Source organism: Rhinatrema bivittatum, chromosome 13, assembly GCF_901001135.1.
Source record: "Rhinatrema bivittatum chromosome 13, aRhiBiv1.1, whole genome shotgun sequence".
Classification (NCBI taxonomy): Eukaryota; Metazoa; Chordata; class Amphibia; order Gymnophiona; family Rhinatrematidae; genus Rhinatrema; species Rhinatrema bivittatum.
Window position 1 is genome coordinate 43,758,816 of NC_042627.1, and position 16,980 is coordinate 43,775,795.

General features: G+C 48.9%; 1 protein-coding gene across 4 annotated transcripts in view; it reads right to left on the reverse strand.

Moving 5' to 3' along the window:
* Positions 1-16,980, reverse strand: part of MINDY2 (MINDY lysine 48 deubiquitinase 2) — a 406,879-nt gene that overhangs the window by 331,185 nt on the left and 58,714 nt on the right. For all 4 annotated transcript variants that reach the window (XM_029574427.1, XM_029574426.1, XM_029574425.1 and 1 more), the window contains exon 2: positions 14,293-14,350. In XM_029574427.1, coding sequence (XP_029430287.1) covers positions 14,293-14,350 — 58 coding nt within the window. The remainder of the gene's footprint in view (positions 1-14,292; positions 14,351-16,980) is intronic.

The window sequence follows — 16,980 nt, forward strand, 5'->3', positions numbered from 1 at the left end:
GGGTTCCAAATTTGGCAACTGGGTATACGTAATAAAAGTGGGGCTGGAGAACCATCACTATGAACCTCAGTTATCATAGCTAAATTTTTCCCCGACTCACCAGGCAAGGCAGGACAGGAAGTCCTGGACCCACTCCTGGGGAGCTTGGCCTCGGCATGCTGTCACAACTGGAGGGTCAGCTAGGATTGGTGAACCTACAAAGGGCCAGCACAGGACTTCTAGCCAGGGAATAGCAAGGTCTTCTACCTAGACTAGCCAACTCCCCCACAGGTTGAGCCCTTGGGTTCTGGTGGCTTGCAGGACTTAACTGGAACAAGGCACTGGTTGGGAGCGGAATACAGGCAGGGCTGGAAACAGAGACTGGACAGGACAAGACTAGACAAGGACTGGGCAAAGACAGGATTAGAACAAGCAACAATAAACAAGAATGCCGAAACAGGGCACAGGGCTGAGTTAGGCAAACTTAGAAGGCTTGAAGGTAGCAAGGCAGGCCCAGGAGGCCACAGAGCAAGGCAGGGAGGCCCGGAAGGCCACAAGGCAAGGCAGGAGGCTGAAAAACTATAGCAGAATTAGAAGTTACAGAGAAGAGCAAACCAAAATGATAAAGAGAATGAAACAATTCCCCTAAGAGAAAAGGCTAAAGAGGTTACAACTCTTCAGCTTGGAGAAGAGATAGCTGAGGGGATATGACTCTCTATAAAATATGAGCAAAGTGGAATTAGTAAGCAAGAATCAGTTGTTTATTCTTTTAAAAAGTACAAGGACCAGGGGACACACAATGAAGTTACTAACTTGTACATTTAAAACTAATAAGAGAAAATATTTTTTAATTCAATGTATAATTAAGCTCTGGAATTCATTAGCAGAAAATGTGGTGAAAGCTATTAGTACAGTGTGTTTAAAAAAGGTTTGGACAAGTTCCTGGCAAAAAAGTCCACAAACCATACTAAGGTGCATATTAAGTCCACAAACCATATTAAGGTGCATATTAAGGTGCAACCATATTAAAGTGGAGTTGCTGAAATCCACTGCTTACCCTTGAGATAAGCAGCATGGAATCTATCTGCTCTTTGGGATCCTGCCAGGTACTTGTGACCTGGATTGGCCACTGGTGGAAACATGATACAGGGCTTGATGGACCTTTGGTCTGACCCAATATAGCAAATTTTATGTTTCTGTGTTATATTTTTGCCTTTTTGTTGTTTTTATTTACTGTCCTGTGCTTTGTTGATTGAAAATGTGGATAAGAAACTATATTAGAAAACAATTTGTGTGAGCACTTGAGAGTGGAAAGAGCAGGTAATAAAGATAAGTACAATCTTGCTTTTAAGAAATAAAAAATTGGAGGTTAAGAATTAAAAAAAAAAACTTTTTTAAAATAATAGAATAGAGGAACAATAAACTTTGTTGAGTTACTGTTAATATATAAAGGAACGATTATATGACATCAACTCAAGTGCTTTGTATATGATACTGGTTGAAGCCCATTGCAGGGAAGAGCCTGTAGAGATTGCAATACTATAAGCACAATCTGATACCAATTCCTTTAAGAAAACTGTTTAAAGTACAGTGCAATCTCAAATTTGTTTTTATATATTCTCAGTAATGCTCGAGGTGTTTTGCTCAGTTTGTGAATATTATATACATCTATATCTATATATATACACACACACACACAAACACACACATATACTTTCATATTAGACACACATATACCTGTCATAAAGCAGAGTTGCTTACCTGTAATAGGTGTTCTCCTAGGACAGCAGGATGTTAGTCCTCACACATGGGTGAGATCATCCGATGGAGCCCGGCACAGAAAACCTGTCACAGTTTCTAGAACTTTGACTAGGCACACTGAACAAGCCCAGCATACCCTATTCCGCGTGGAGTCTCTTTTCAGTCTCATAACATAGAATTACGATAAAGAAAATAATAACCAAAAAGAGAAACCCAACTCTGCAGGGTGGCGGGTGGGTTGTGAGAGGACTAACATCCTGCTGTCCTAGGAGAACACCTGTTACAGGTAAGCAACTTTTCTTTCTCCTAGGACAAGCAGGATAGGAGTCCTCACACATGCCTAGCTGCAGGCTGCTTCCCCAACACAAAATAGGGAACCAACAGACACTTAACCAAGTGCCAACGGGCACAACACCAGTGCTGTTGGTAACAGAGGGGGAGACAGCCTGAACCCAAACAATGGGCCCAAGGTAGGGAGTTGGGTTCTACACCTCAAACAGACTCCGGAGGACGGACTGGCCGAACCTACTGTCACATTGGCCATCCCTATTCAGACAATAGTAAAATGTGAATGTGTGGCGAGAACTCCATGTCGCAGCCTTGCAGATCTCCTTCACGGGAACTGCTCGCAAGTGGGCCACAGACGTTGCCATGGCTCTGAAAGAATGAGCATTGACACGACCCCCAAGATGCAGAAGGACATGCAATCTGCTAGCCAACTGGAAAATGTCTGTTTGGCAATGGCAACTCCCAACCTATTCCTATCAAAAGAAATAAAAAGCTGGGTGGAAGTCTATTTGCTTCTGTCCGCTCCAGGTAGAAGGCTAAGGCTCTCCTGCAATCCAAACTGTGCAGAGCTCGTCTCGCCTTGGTGTGAATGGGGTCTGGGAAAGAATATTGGTAGGACGATTGACTGATTAAGATGGAAATCAGACAGCACCTTAGGCAGGAACTTGGGGTGCATACGGAGGACCACCCTATCGTGATAAAACTTAGATTAAGGTGGATAAGTCACTAAGGCCTAGAGCTTGCCGATCTGCATGCTGACGTAACCGACACCAAAAATATGACCTTCCAGGTCAGATACTTCAGATCACAGGTATGCAGTGGCTCAAAAGGAGCTTTCATCAGCTGTGCAAGCACCATGTTGAGGCCCCAAGACACAGCAGGAGGCCTTAAGGGAGGCTTCAACTGAAGCAGGTCCCACATAAAGCATACAACTATGGGCTGTACAGAGATAGGCTTACACTCTACACCGTGGTGGTAAGCGCCAATTGCACTGAGATGGACCCTAACAAATGTTGAGATTACTTACCTGATAATCTCCTTTTCATTAGTGTATGCAGATGGACTCAAAACAAATGGGTATTGTGTGCTCGTGCTAGCAGTTGGAGACGGATCTGACGTCAGCACGGGTACATATGCCCCCACAGGAAGTGCCGCAAATCAGTAATCTTCCTTGCAAAAGCTGTAGCTGACCGATCAATTAAATGAACAGGATTACCCTGACCGATTGATAGCAGCTGGAGACCGCCAGTGATCACAATCGGAAGGCGTCGACACCTGGCAGGGTCGATGGCCTATTATAAGAAACATGGCTTACCGTGAGTTCGGTGAATTCCCATGTATGCCGGCAGCCGGGCGGGATGCTGAGTCCATCTGCATACACTAAGGAAAAGGAGATTATCAGGTAAGTAATCTCAACATTTCCTAGCGTGTAGCAGATGGACTCAAAATAAATGGGATGTACAAAAGCTACTCCCGGACTGGACGGGAGGCTGCCCGAGGACCGTTTAGGATTGCCCTCGCAAATGCTGTGTCCTCCCTGGCCTGGACGTCCAGACGGTAGAATCTGGAGAAGGTATGGAGGGAGGACCACGTCGCCGCTTTACATATCTCTGCAGGCGACAGCAGCTTAGCTTCTGCCCAAGAGGCCGACTGTGCTCTGGTAGAATGAGCTTTGACCTGTAGAGGCGGTGGTTTTCCCGCCTCTATGTAGGCTGCCTTGATAACTTCTTTAATCCAGCGGGCGATGGTTGGCTGTGAGGCCGCTTCCCCTAGCTTCTTCCCGCTGTGCAGGACGAACAGGTGGTCCGTCTTTCGTACTGCTTCTGACATTTCCAGATATCTGGACAGCAATCTGCCGATGTCGAGATGGCGTAGCATTCGACCTTCCTCCAACTTCTTCAAACCTTCCGTGGTAGGCAAGGATATGGTTTGGTTGAGGTGAAAGTGTGAGACCACCTTGGGTAAAAAGGATGGAAGTGTGCGAAGATGGATAGCCTCTGGAGTGATTCTGAGAAATGGATCACGACAGGATAGTGCTTGTAGCTCTGAGATGCGGCGTGCTGAACACACAGCCAGCAAGAACACCATCTTCAAGGTTAACAAACGGAGGGACAGGCCTCGAAGGGGCCTGAAGGCTGATCCCGCCAAAAATTCCAATACTAGGTTGAGATTCCACAAGGGCACTGGCCACTTCAGTGGCGGGCGAATGTGTTTGACTCCTTTCAGGAAACGTGAGACGTCTGGGTGTTTGGCAATGGTGTTGCCGTCACTCCTGGGACCGTAGCAAGACAGCGCTGCTACCTGAACCTTGATGGAGCTGAGGGACAGACCCTTCTGAAGTCCATCTTGTAGGAAGTCCAAAATGATAGGAATCTTAGCGGCATGCGAGTTGGTGCCGTGAGAGTCGCACCAGGCTTCAAAAACTCTCCAGATCCTAATATATGTTAGGGATGTGGAGAACTTGCGTGCTCGGAGGAGTGTACCTATAACCGGCTCCGAGTATCCCCTTTTCTTCAGAATTGAGCCGGATCTTCGTGGAGGATGGGACCTTGCCGCAGCAGGTCCCTGTAGGGAGGCAGAGGTAGAGGGTTCCCTGCCAGTAGTCTTCTCATGTCTGCATACCAGGGTCTTCTTGGCCAGTCCGGGGCCACTAGAAGAACTAGACCTCTGTGTCGCCCAGCAGGGGCCATGGAGGAAAGGCGTATAGCAGCATCCCCTGAGGCCACGGCTGTACCAGGGCATCGATCCTCTGAGCCTGAGGATCCCGCCTGCGGCTGAAATATCTGGGTACTTGAGCGTTTGACCTGTCCACTAAGAGGTCCATGGCTGGCGTCCCCCATTGATCCACAATTATCTGAAAGGCTGTGGGTGACAGTTGCCACTCCCCTGGGTTCAGGCTTTCTCTGCTGAGGAAGTCTGCCGTCGTGTTGTCCTTCCCGGCAATGTGGACGGCGGAGATGTCCAGGAGATTTGCATCTGCCCAAATCATCAGGGGAGTTATTTCTAGGGACACTTGTTGGCTTCTGGTTCCGCCCTGACGATTGATGTATGCCACCGTGGTGGCATTGTCTGACATCACTCTGACCGCTCTGTCGCGAAGTCTGTGGGCAAATCGCAGGCACACTAGCCTGACTGCCCTTGCCTCTAGTCGGTTGATGTTCCACCTCGACTCTTCTCTGGTCCACCGCCCTTGGGCGGTGAGTTCCTCGCAGTGTGCTCCCCATCCGTTCAGGCTGGCATCTGTGGTGAGCAGAATTCAGGTTGGGGAGGACATTCTTGACCCCCGGCTCGTGCGGCCGGGCTGCAACCACCACCGTAGCTGATACCGCACTCTGGCCGGTAGAGGTAGGCGTACGGTGTAGTTCTGTGATCGTGTGCTCCATCGAGATAGAAGGGCGCATTGCAATGGTCTCATATGAGCCCGCGCCCATGGCACCACCTCCAGAGTGGACGCCATGAGGCCGAGGACCTGTAGGTAATCTTGAGCTGTGGGCCGGCTGGCGCTCAGCAGGGCCTGCAGATGACTCCGGAGTTTTGATGTTCTCTTGGAGGTCAGGCTGACCTTGTCTTCTCGGGTGTCGAATTGGACCCCTAGGTATTCCAGTGACTGGGAAGGCTGTAGGGAACTCTTGTTTATGTTGACTACCCATCCGAGGCTTTCCAGAAGAGCTATAACTCTGTTGGTTGCCCGGTGGCTCTCCTCCGGTGACTTTGCCCTGATCAGCCAATCGTCTAGGTAGGGATGGACGAGAATTCCTTCCTTCCTGAGCGCCTCCGCCACTACTACTATTACCTTGGTAAAGATCCGCGGCGCGATGGCTAACCCGAAGGGCAAAGCTCGGAACTGGAAGTGCTGATTCAGGACTTTGAAGCGTAAATAGCGCTGGTGATCCCGATGGATTGGGATATGCAGGTAGGCTTCCGACAGATCTAGGGAGGTGAGAAACTCCCCTGGCTGTACCGAATTCTTGACCAACCGCAGAGTTTCCATGCGAAAGTTGGGGACCCGTAGGTGTCGGCTGACTGACTTGAGGTCCAGGACGGGCCTGAAAGTGCCCTCCTTCTTGGGTACTATGAAATAAATGGAATAATGCCCAGAAGTTACCTCTCCCGCAGGTACTGGGATTATGGCTTTTAGGGCCAGGAGCCTCTGTAAGGTCACTTCTAGTGCCGCTGCCTTGAGTGGTGAACAAGGAGATTCCACAAACTTGTTCGGCGGAAGCCGAAAGAAATCCAGGTAATATCCTTCTCGGATGATGGCGAGGACCCACTGGTCTGAAGTGATCTCGACCCACCTGCGGTAGAAGAGAGTCAGCCTGCCCCCTATGGCTGCTACCCCCGGATGGGTCGGCTGTGGGTTGCGGCCGGGGCCGGAACCCGAGCCGGTTCTCTTCTTGTTATGCTTAGTCCGAAAGGACTGGTTCCTGGCCTGGGAACGAGGTGCTCGATAGCGAGTCCTGTAAGGGTTGAAGCGCTGCGAATTTCTACCTCTAGATGGTCTAGAAAAAGAACGCTGGCTCCTCCTCACCCTGTCTTCTGGTAGACGGGGTAATGGGGAGGCACCCCATTTAGTAGCCCAGCTCTTGAGATCGCTGCCGAACAGTAAGGAACCCTTAAAGGGCATTCTTGTGAGTTGTGTCTTGGAGGACGAGTCGGCCGCCCAATGACGTAGCCAAAGCTGCCTCCTGGCTGCCACTGAAGAGGAGACTCCCTTGGCTGCCGTACGAACGAGGTCGGAGGCTGCATCAGTGAGAAATGCGAGAGCTGATTCCATATCTGCTCCCTGGGCGTTGTTTTCACCTGTGACAAACAGAAGCGCGTCACCACTGTGCAGCAGGTTGCGATTCGTAGGGACATGGCTGCTACCTCAAAGGCTTGTTTCAGAATGGTGTCCATGCTTCGGTCATGCGAATCCTTGAGGGCCGCTCCCCCCTGAACCGGAATGGTGGTGTGCTTCACTATTGCGTTAACTATGGCGTCTACCCTGGGGCACACCAACAGCTCCTTGGATGCCGGATCCAGAGGGTACATGCCTGCCAAGGCCCGACCCCCTTTAAATGAGGCCTCCGGTGCCTTCCATTCCAGATCGATTAGCTGCTGTGCTGCCTGTAGGAGGGGAAAATGGTGAGCCGGTTGGGCGCAGGCCCTCTAACAGGGGGTTCATTTTAGGGCCCCCTGGGGTATCCTGGCTCGGAATGGCCAGCTCTGATAGGCATTGCGAGACCAGGCCTGAAAGATCCTCTTTCTAAAAGAAGCGCCTCATGGTCCGATATGGCTCTATCTCCGAGGGAAGTTCACCCTCCTCGGGGGGCTCCTCACTGTCCTGGGAGCAATCCGAATCCCCATAAGCGGGGCTGTCGGGTGGTGAGTGGCTGTGCCTAGGTCTCGAGGGTCCAGGGACCGGATCAACCAGGACGGAAACACCCATTCGAGGAGCAGACTGCATCTGGACAAAGGCGTGAATCCCTTTAAATAATTCTACCCAGGAAAGCGAAGCTGGATCTGGCCGCAGGGGCACCAGGTCTCTCAGGTTCCCTGGTTGCTCGCCGCGGCCCGCTAAGTCCGGTGTGCTCCCTGAGGAACCGCTGGGCTGGGGCCGGTCCTGTCCTGGAACTCCCATGGCCTCCTCACATTGGGCACATAGTGAGTCTGCTCCCTCGCTCTGTGTAGCTCTGAGGTTGCATGCTGAGCAGAGGTTAGAGCTTTCATGCCAGATTCTGGAGGTGCCAGCCCTGCGGCCGCATGGGCTTTCTTATGCTCCATTCGCCTGAAATCCGGTGTCGCCCAATAAGTGCGCCTAACAAGAGCGCTTAACAGCATGCGCCTATACACGGGCGTCTTATAAACATGCGCCTATCCACGGGCGTCTTATAAACATGCGCCTATCCACGGGCATCTTATAAATGCGCGCCTATCCATGGGCGTCTTATAAACATGCGCCTATCCACGGGCGTCTTATAAACATGTGCGCCTATCCACGGGCGTCTTATAAACATGCGCGCCTATCCCCGGGCGTCTTATAAGCGTGCGCCTATTCACGGGCGGCTTATAAACGTGCGCCTATTCACGGGCGGCTTATAAACGTGAGCCTATTCACAGGCGGCTTATAAACATGCGCCTATACACGGGCGGCTTATAAACGTGCGCCTATACACGGGCGCCTTATAAACGTGTGCCTATTGCGTGCGCGAACGTTCGCCTATCAGGTGCGCTAACATGCGGCTATTGCGTGCGCTAACAACATGCGCCTATCGCTTGCGCTTAGCTCAGTAACGAGCGCTCAGCGGCGAAGTTGAGTAGGCAGGCAAAATGGCAACCTCCTTGGCGTGCTGCCCCGTAGGCAGGCCCAGCGAATCCACACTTCCTCGGAGACCAAGTAAAGATATACGCCTTACCTTGTCTTCGGCACGTCCCGGTTGCAACCCGGGCGGTCTCCGGCTGCGGGGGGAGAGTACCTTCAACCACTGCGCATAAGGAAGTGCGCCCGCTGCCTCTAGGCTGCGCCCGAACTCGTCTCGCTCGGGGGCCAAGCCGCGCCCGAGCCCTTCTCACTCGGGGGCCAAGTCCATGCCGGGACTGAGGCTGCCTCTAGGCCGCGTCCGAACTCTTCTCGCTCGGGGGCCAAGCCGCGCCCGAGCCCTTCGCACTCAGCTAGGTCCCTGCCGCGAACCGGCCACCGGACCGAGGCACTTACATCCGAGGGACCACGGAAGTCAGCTCGGGAAAACTCAACTGGGTGAGGGCCTCACCACAGGAGTGCGGGGCTTGTCTTCAATAGGTTTCTTCTAGGAATTTAGTCGTTAGAATTGGGAAACACGCTCAGCGAGCGTGAGGTAGCTCCAAACTGCTTTGGAGACGGAAATTACTGATTTGCGGCACTTCCTGTGGGGGTATATGTACCCGTGCTGACGTCAGATCCGTCTCAAACTGCTAGCATGAGCACACAATACCCATTTGTTTTGAGTCCATCTGCTACACGCTAGGAAAGTTGGTTTTTAAGCCAGCCTCCAACAGGTGCAGGAGGTAATTAGGCAGTATTTGTGTGGGGCAGGAGAACGGATCTAGTGTTTTCTGTTCACACCACATGGAAAACCTCCTCCACTTCAACCCATAAGACTTTTTAGTGGAAGGCTTTCTAGAAGCCACCAGGACCCAAGACGCATCAGCAGAGAGACCAAGTGGCTGTAGGATCAGTCTCTCAACATCCAGGCTATGAGCGCCAGCGTCTGGAGGTTGGGATGCCGAAAGTCTGCCTTGATCCTGCGTAATGAGATCTGGGAAGTCCCCAGACTGATCAGTTTCCGGAAGGACAACTTCCAAGGGGTGGAAACCAGACCTGTCTTGGCCAATGAGAAGCTATGAGGATTATAGTCCCTCAGTCCTGTCGAAGCTTCAGGAGAGTCTTGCCCCAATGGCGAGCAAAGGCGTCCAAGGCTGGTTCACAATCTGATCTGTACAGGGACCAGAACTGAGTCACTTTCCTGTTGCAGAGGGACGCAAACTGGTCCACATCTGGGAGTCCCCAGAGATTCGGTTTGGTACCATCTGGTCCACTGACCACTTGTAGGGTCTGAAGGCATGACTCAATCTGTCTGCAGCCATGTTCTCGGTTCCGGCTAGATACATGGCCCTGACCACCATCCTGCAGGACAGGGCCAGATCTGGACAACTTCCTGACTCAGGAGGTACGATCCTATGCCTCTCTGCTTGTCGACATAACACATCGCCACTTGGTTGTCTGTTTGGATCAGGCCAATTTTGTTGGACAGCCACCTCTGAAAGCCCACAGAGCGTACCTGATCGCCCAGAGCTCTAGGAAATTAATTTGACATGGCGCTTCCTGGGCGGACCTTAAACCCTGAGTGCGGAGCCCCTCTACATGGGCACCCCACCCCAAGGTATAAGCATCTGTGGTGAGGACAATTTGGGTAGAGGGAGCCTGAAATGAGACTCCCTGTTCCAAAATGAAAGAACCCATCACCAGGACAAAGAGTCCTGGAGGGACGGAGTGATGTGGATGCAATCCCGAAGGTCCTGCGTGGCTTGGCGTCACTACGACTTTAAGGTCCATTGGGCTCTGAGCATGTGTAAATGTGCCAAGTGAGTGACATGGATGGTTGCAGCCATGTGGCCCAACAGCCTCAACATGTGGCAAGCTGAAACCTGCTGGCTCTGTTGAGTCACCAGTGCCAAGAACGCAAGAGTGACCACCCGGGAGTGCGGCAGGAAGGTCTTGGCCTGAGCTATGTCTAGCAGGGCTCCTATAAAGTCCAGTTAAGGTGACAGGCTGAGACTTCAAGTAGTTGATGACGAACCCTAGTGACTCCAGCACCCGGATGGTCTAGCACAAGGACCGACTGATCCCAGGCCGAAAGGGGTTCTTTACCACCCAATCATCCAGATAAGGGAAAACATGCACTTCCAGTCTGCGGAGCTGCGCCCCCACCATAGAAAGACACTTTGTAAAGACACGTGGGGCTGACTCTAGCCCGAACTGTGTACTGGAAGTGCTGTTTTCCCACCACAAATCTGAGATACTTCATGTGACCTGGAAAGATCGATGTGAGTGTATGCATCCTTTAAATCAAAGGAGCATAGCCAGTTCCCTTTTTACAGGAGGGGAATCAGGGTGCCCAGGGAAACCATCTTGAACTTTTCTGTTTTGAGAAACCTGTTCAAGGCTCTTAGATCAAGGATGGGACGCAGTCCTCCCCATTTTCTATGGAATCTGGAAGTACTGGGAGTAGAAACCCTGGCCTCTTTGTCCTGGTGGGGCAGGCTTGACCGCTCTGGCTGATAAGAGGGAGAAGAGTTCCCAAAGCAGTACCTCCTGAAGCACTAACAATCCCCAAGTCAGGCATGGAGGGGAATTTGGAGGGACACTCAATAGATTCAATCAGTACCCCTCGCGATGAAGAAAACTCACTGGTCTGAGCTTACACTGGGCCAATGGTTAGCGAAGAACCATAGCCTACCATAGTCTTGGGTACAGGTAGCTGGCTTATGCTCCCTACGATTCAGTCAAAACCCTGTCCCGGGATATGGCTGGGGAGCTCGCTGCTGCCTGGGATCGCCACAAGAACTCACCCTTTGGGCATGGGAGCGAGAGGGCGGAGGATAGTAGTTCCTCTGGTGGTAGAAAGACCTTCTCTGCCCGTGTCTCACCAACCTCCTGGCTGAGAAAAGCAGGTGTGACGTGCTGGCGGAGAGTTGCTGGAGAGTTTCATGGTAATCCCGCAACTGAGCTACTGCGTCCCTCACCTTATCTCCAAAGAGATTCTCTCCCATGCTCAGCAGGTCAGCGAGTTGTTCCTGTACCTCCGGTCGGCGATCTGAGGCTTGCAGGCATGCCATTTTGCAGGCGTCAATTCCTGCTGCAGAGACTCTTGCTGCCATCTCGAAAACATCGTAGGTGGAATGCACCTCATGTTTCCCGCACTTAGGCCCTGACGCTCCAGCGACATAAAGATGTCTTGCTGCTGTTGAGGCAGCTGCTTGGCCACCTCCTGCACCTACTTCCAGAGGTTGCGAGAGTATTGGCTCATGTAGAGCTGGTAGGAAGCGATGCGGGCAATGAGCATAGCCCCCTGAAAAACTTTCCTCCCAAGGCCATTCAGCACTCTTTGATCCCATACCGGGGACGCTGAGGCATGGGTCCAAGAGCGCTTGGCCTTCTTGAGAGCGAATTCAACCACTACTGATTGGTGCACCAGCTGACACTTCTTGAATCCGGTAGCCTATTGGACAAGGTAAACCCTGTCCACCTTCCTGTTATCAGGAGGAACCATGAGGGGATTCTCCCAAATCCTCAACAGCAACTCCTTAAAGATTTTGTGCACCAGGACTGCCATGATCTCTTTAGAAGCCTCCACAAACAAAGATCTCCAGCATCTTGTGCCAGGCATTCTCCTCAGTCATTAACTGAAATGGGATGGCCTCCGCCATCGCCCAAACTAAACCTGTAATGGTCAAGTTTTCAGGGGGAGTCCTCTTTCACTCCTCTGGAGTACAGGGTCAGAGGGGAGACACTCCGTCCTCTGCAGAGTCACCCCACCCCAGGGATCATAAGGCGCCTCACTGTACTCCACAGAGAATGGGGCCCTAGTTGATCGGCCTTCATCCAGGGGCATGGGCACCAGCAGCACAGGTGCTGGCCCTGGCAAAGCTGGATGGGGGCCTGCAGGCCACAGTAGCGCCACCGGCATAGACAGGGCCTCTTCCTCGGAGGAACCAGCGACTACCACCCATGAACAGACAGCTGGGTTGGCAAGACACCGATAAGCACATTGAGGCTCTCCAGCAGGGAGAGCCCAGGGACCGATATCGTTGGTGCCACTGGTTCAATGCCCTGGAGCGCCAATCGAACACCAGCTGGACTCAGTGCTCTAACTCCTCCTCAAAGGTTGCCGATACCAAAATGGACTGGGAGGTAGGAGGGTCAGCCAGATCTTCCTCAGAGCTTTCAGGTGGATTGGTGTCTGACACCTGGACAGGTGGAGACCGTCGTGGACTCCCGGCATCAATGGAGGATCGGAACTCATTGCGGGGTCGCTTCGGGGACAACACAGCAAGCACAGGCACCAACCCGAGACTGGCACCATGCATCGAAGGCGACCGATGCCGATGCTTCCTTGGCTTCCCCCTGGTGCAAAGGTTGATGATGACGAACCCAATGTCCTCGACCTGGCGACCAACAGCGATAGGTCCCTGGCGTCCCTATCCACTGGCAGCACAGACGGAATGGAGGGCCACGCCGGTGTCGAGGACTTGGTGTGCATCCGTCCAGCTCCTCGGTCCTTCGGCATCGATGCCACCAATGCAGATGGCTCAGACTGCTCACCCCAAAAAGCTTCTCCGTCTTATCGAGGCAAACTCGACGTCCCTTTGGGGTCATTTGGTTACATGCATGGTATGTAAAAGGAACAATTACATACTGTGCAGTATTGCTTTTTATATTGTTATAATAAAAGCAGAATTGACTTAGAACATTTATTTATTTTATTTATTTAAGTTCTTTTAATAATACGATGCTCAAGACCAAGTCTTATCGTACCGGTTTACAATGAAACAAGGGGAAACCATTTAACAACTGTATAGAAGATAAAGTTACATTAAACAGGGAGCAAAAAACAAGGGCTTAGGAAGACAGGACAGATTTCAAGCTAATGTAACTGGAGAGTACTGAAAATAGTCATCAACAAAGACAATTAAGTAGCGAGACAAAACAAGGTTAACACAATTCAGTGAGTTTGACAGGTAATTTATCATACGTAATTATTAGGAATTAAATTTCTTGTGGAGGGAGGAACAGGGGAGGTGAGTTACATGCAAATGAGTTAAAATACTCAGCAGCAATCAACAATCCGGGGGACTCAGAGTGATCTCCCTAAGCAACTCCGGTGCTCTCTCACCGGCCGTCGCAGCAGGGACAGGTCTATTCCTCTCATCTGCCGAACCAAACACGTAGAATGTAATTACCCACTGTCCTGAAGGTAAAGATGTGTCCGGTGGGTTCACACGAATTTTGCCCTTCCGTTTGGAAGGCATTTCCAGAAAGTGAAGTGAGCGTTAGGAGAGCAACTTTCACAGCGTCTGGTCATGCCGCCATCTTGGACCCCAAAACTTTTTTTTTAGCCGAAGAACATGAGCTCACAAACTGAGATGCGAAAGCTCCACGGTAAAAAAAAGAGACTGAAGAGGGACCCCGCATGGCCACGTGGATTAGGGCATGCTCAGTGCGCCTAGTCAAAGTTCTAGAAATTTTGACATACGTTTTCCATGCTGGTCTCCATCGGATGATGTCACCCATGTGTGAGGACTAATATCCTGCTTGTCCTAGGAGAAATAAATGTTCAGTTTCTATTTTGCATTGCAGCTCATTATACTTGCAAAATCTCATCTGCCATCTGGTTAAATATATATATTCCTTTCATTAGTTTTCATGTTAGGGATATTTTTTTTTAAGTCTTCTTAGCTATAGTAAAGCTGCCATAATGAGAGCTCATCTGTATATGACCTGGTGGGGGGAAAGGTGCATATGGCCAAAGTACCAGTCTAGCAGGCTAAATGAAAACCTACTTGTAACTTGAATTTCACAAAAATGGAACCTGTGCATATGGAATTAAGACAATACAAAAGAGAAGTTTATCAGATTCCACCAATAAGTTCAAGTAAAGTATCCTTTATGCTCCTTTCCTTCTTGCAAAACACTACTAATTAACTGTCCTTTTTTATTTAGATAAAAATATGTACTTTGCTACTAACCTAGATATTCCATCAGTTGCTCAGCAGTTATAATTTCCATCATTGGAGGCAGTTTCACCTGTAAAAGAAAAAGTATTTTTCTGTGAAATGCACGACAATGAATTCAGCTTTATACAGCCAAGTCTATTTTCTGTAATAATTAAGACAAAACTTATTAGTCTATGGGCCATATTAGATAGACTGAACTGAGAGCATGCCTAAAGACTTAATACTATAAGATGCTGCAATACCAGAGCTAAGATTACAGGATTATGTTCATTTACTTGAACGGCTGGAAGCTGAAATGGTTAAACACCGGGTCTTCGCTTGAGGTGCTGTGACTGAAATGTAGCCTGTGGTTCTACATATAATGGCACCATTTTAATTTCTACAGAATAATGTAGGTATTACTATAGGATGTAAATTTATATCACAGATGACTACACTGTGAAATGAAGGACAAGGAGCAGGCTCCAGGAATTATAGTTATGCTATCTTGAACACACCCCAAATGGCTTTCTCCAATATCTGATAAGCCCAAAAAATTCCAAGATGGGCATTCATGCTGTAATATTTACATAGTACTGAACATTCAGTAGTCCCAATTATATAAAACATGTCAAGAAATGCAAAATAAATTCAATATGCTCCAGAAAACATCAGTGAGCTTGGTTACCTATTACAATTTTCACTGGCTTAGACATATTTGCCCAGCATGAACCATACCATGCAAGATGTTGACACAATAACTAATGGGTTTATCCCATTTAAGAATATATATATTTTTGTACATAAAACCCTGACTGCAGGTCCCAGCACTAGAACTCCAGCTTCCAACCACAGATTAACATGAATCTACCTATGAGTAAAGTTTTCAGTGCTAAGAAAATGAGTTAAGCCAGAGCAATTGGTTCAGGAACCAACAAGAGAGGGAGCTATTTTAGATTTAATTCTTAGTGGAGCACAAGAATTGGTGAGAGAAGTAACGGTGGTAGGGCCACTTGGCAGCAGTGATCATAACATGATCAAATTTAAACTAATAACTGGAAGGGGGACAATAAGTAAATCTGCAGCTCTAACACTAAATTTTAAAAAGGGAAACTGATAAAATGAGGAAAATAGAAAAAAAACTGAAAGGTGCAGCTGCAAAGGTTAAAAGTGTTCAACAGGCTTGGACATTGTTTAAAAATACAATCCTAGAGGCGCAGTCCATATGTATTCCGTGCATTAAGAAAGGTGGAAGAAAGGCAAAACGATTACCGTCATGGTTAAAAGGTGAGGTGAAAGAGGCTATTTTAGCCAAAAAAACATCCTTCAAAAATTAGAAGAAGGATCCATCTGAAGAAAATAGGATAAAACATAAGCATTGTCAAGGTAAGTGTAAAACATTGATAAGACAGGCGAAGAGAGAATTTGAAATGAAGTTGGTCATAGAGGCAAAAACTCATAATAAAAACTTTTTAAAATATATCCAAAGCAAGAAACCTGTGAGGGAGTCGGTTGGACCATTAGATGACAGAGGGGTTAAAGGGGCTCTTAGGGAAGATAAGGCCATTGCAGAAAGACTAAATGAATTCTTTGCCTCTGTGTTTACTAATGAGGATTGTTGGGGAGATACCAGTTCTGGAGATGGTTTTCAGGGGTGATGAGTCAGACGAACTGAACGAAATCACTATGAACCTTTAGGCCAGATTGACAAACTAAAGAGTAGCAAATCACCTAGACCGGATGGTATGCATCCTAGGTTTCTGAAGGAGCTCAAAAATGAAATTTCTGATCTATTAGTTAAAATTTGTAACCTATCATCAAAATCATTCATTGTACCTGAAGACTGGAGGGTGGCCAATGTAACCCCAATATTTAAATAAGGCTCCAGGGGCGATCCAGGTAACTATAGACCAGTGAGCCTGACTTCAGTGCTGGGAAAAATAGTGGAAACTATTCTCAAGATCAAAATCGTAGAGCATATAGAAAGACATGATTTAATGGGACACAGTCAACATGGATTTACCCAAGGGAAGGTACAGAGAAGGGCAACCAAAATGATAAAGGGGATGGAACAGCTTCCCTATGAGGAAAGGCTGAAGAGGTTAGGGCTGCTCAGCTTGGAGAAGAGACGGCTGAGGGGGGATATGATAGAGGTCTTTAAGATCATGAGAGGTCCTTGAACGAGTAGATGTGACTCTGTTATTTTCACTTTCGAATAATAGAAGGACTAGGGGACATTCCATGAAGTTAGCAAATAGCACATTTAAGACTAATCGGAGAAAATTATTTTTCACTCAACGAACAATAAAGCTCTGGAATTTGTTGCCAGAGCATGTGATTAGTGCAGTTAGTGTAGCTGGGTTCGAAAAAGGTTTGGATAAGTTCTTGGAGGAGAAGTCCATTAATGGCAATTAATCAATTTTAATTAGGGAATAGCCACTGCTATTGATTGCATCAGTAGCATGGGATCTTCTTAGTGTTTGGGTAATTGCCAGAATCTTGTGGCCTGGTTTTGGCCTCTGTTGGAAACAGGATGCTGGGCTTGATGGACCCTTGGTCTGACCCAGCATGGCAATTTCTTATGTTCTTAACAAATCTGCTTCATTTTTTTTGAAGGGGTTAATAAACATGTGGATAAAGGTGAACCAGTAGATGTAGTGTATTTGGATTTTCAGAAGGCGTTTGACAAACATAAGAACATAAGAACATAAGAAAATGCCA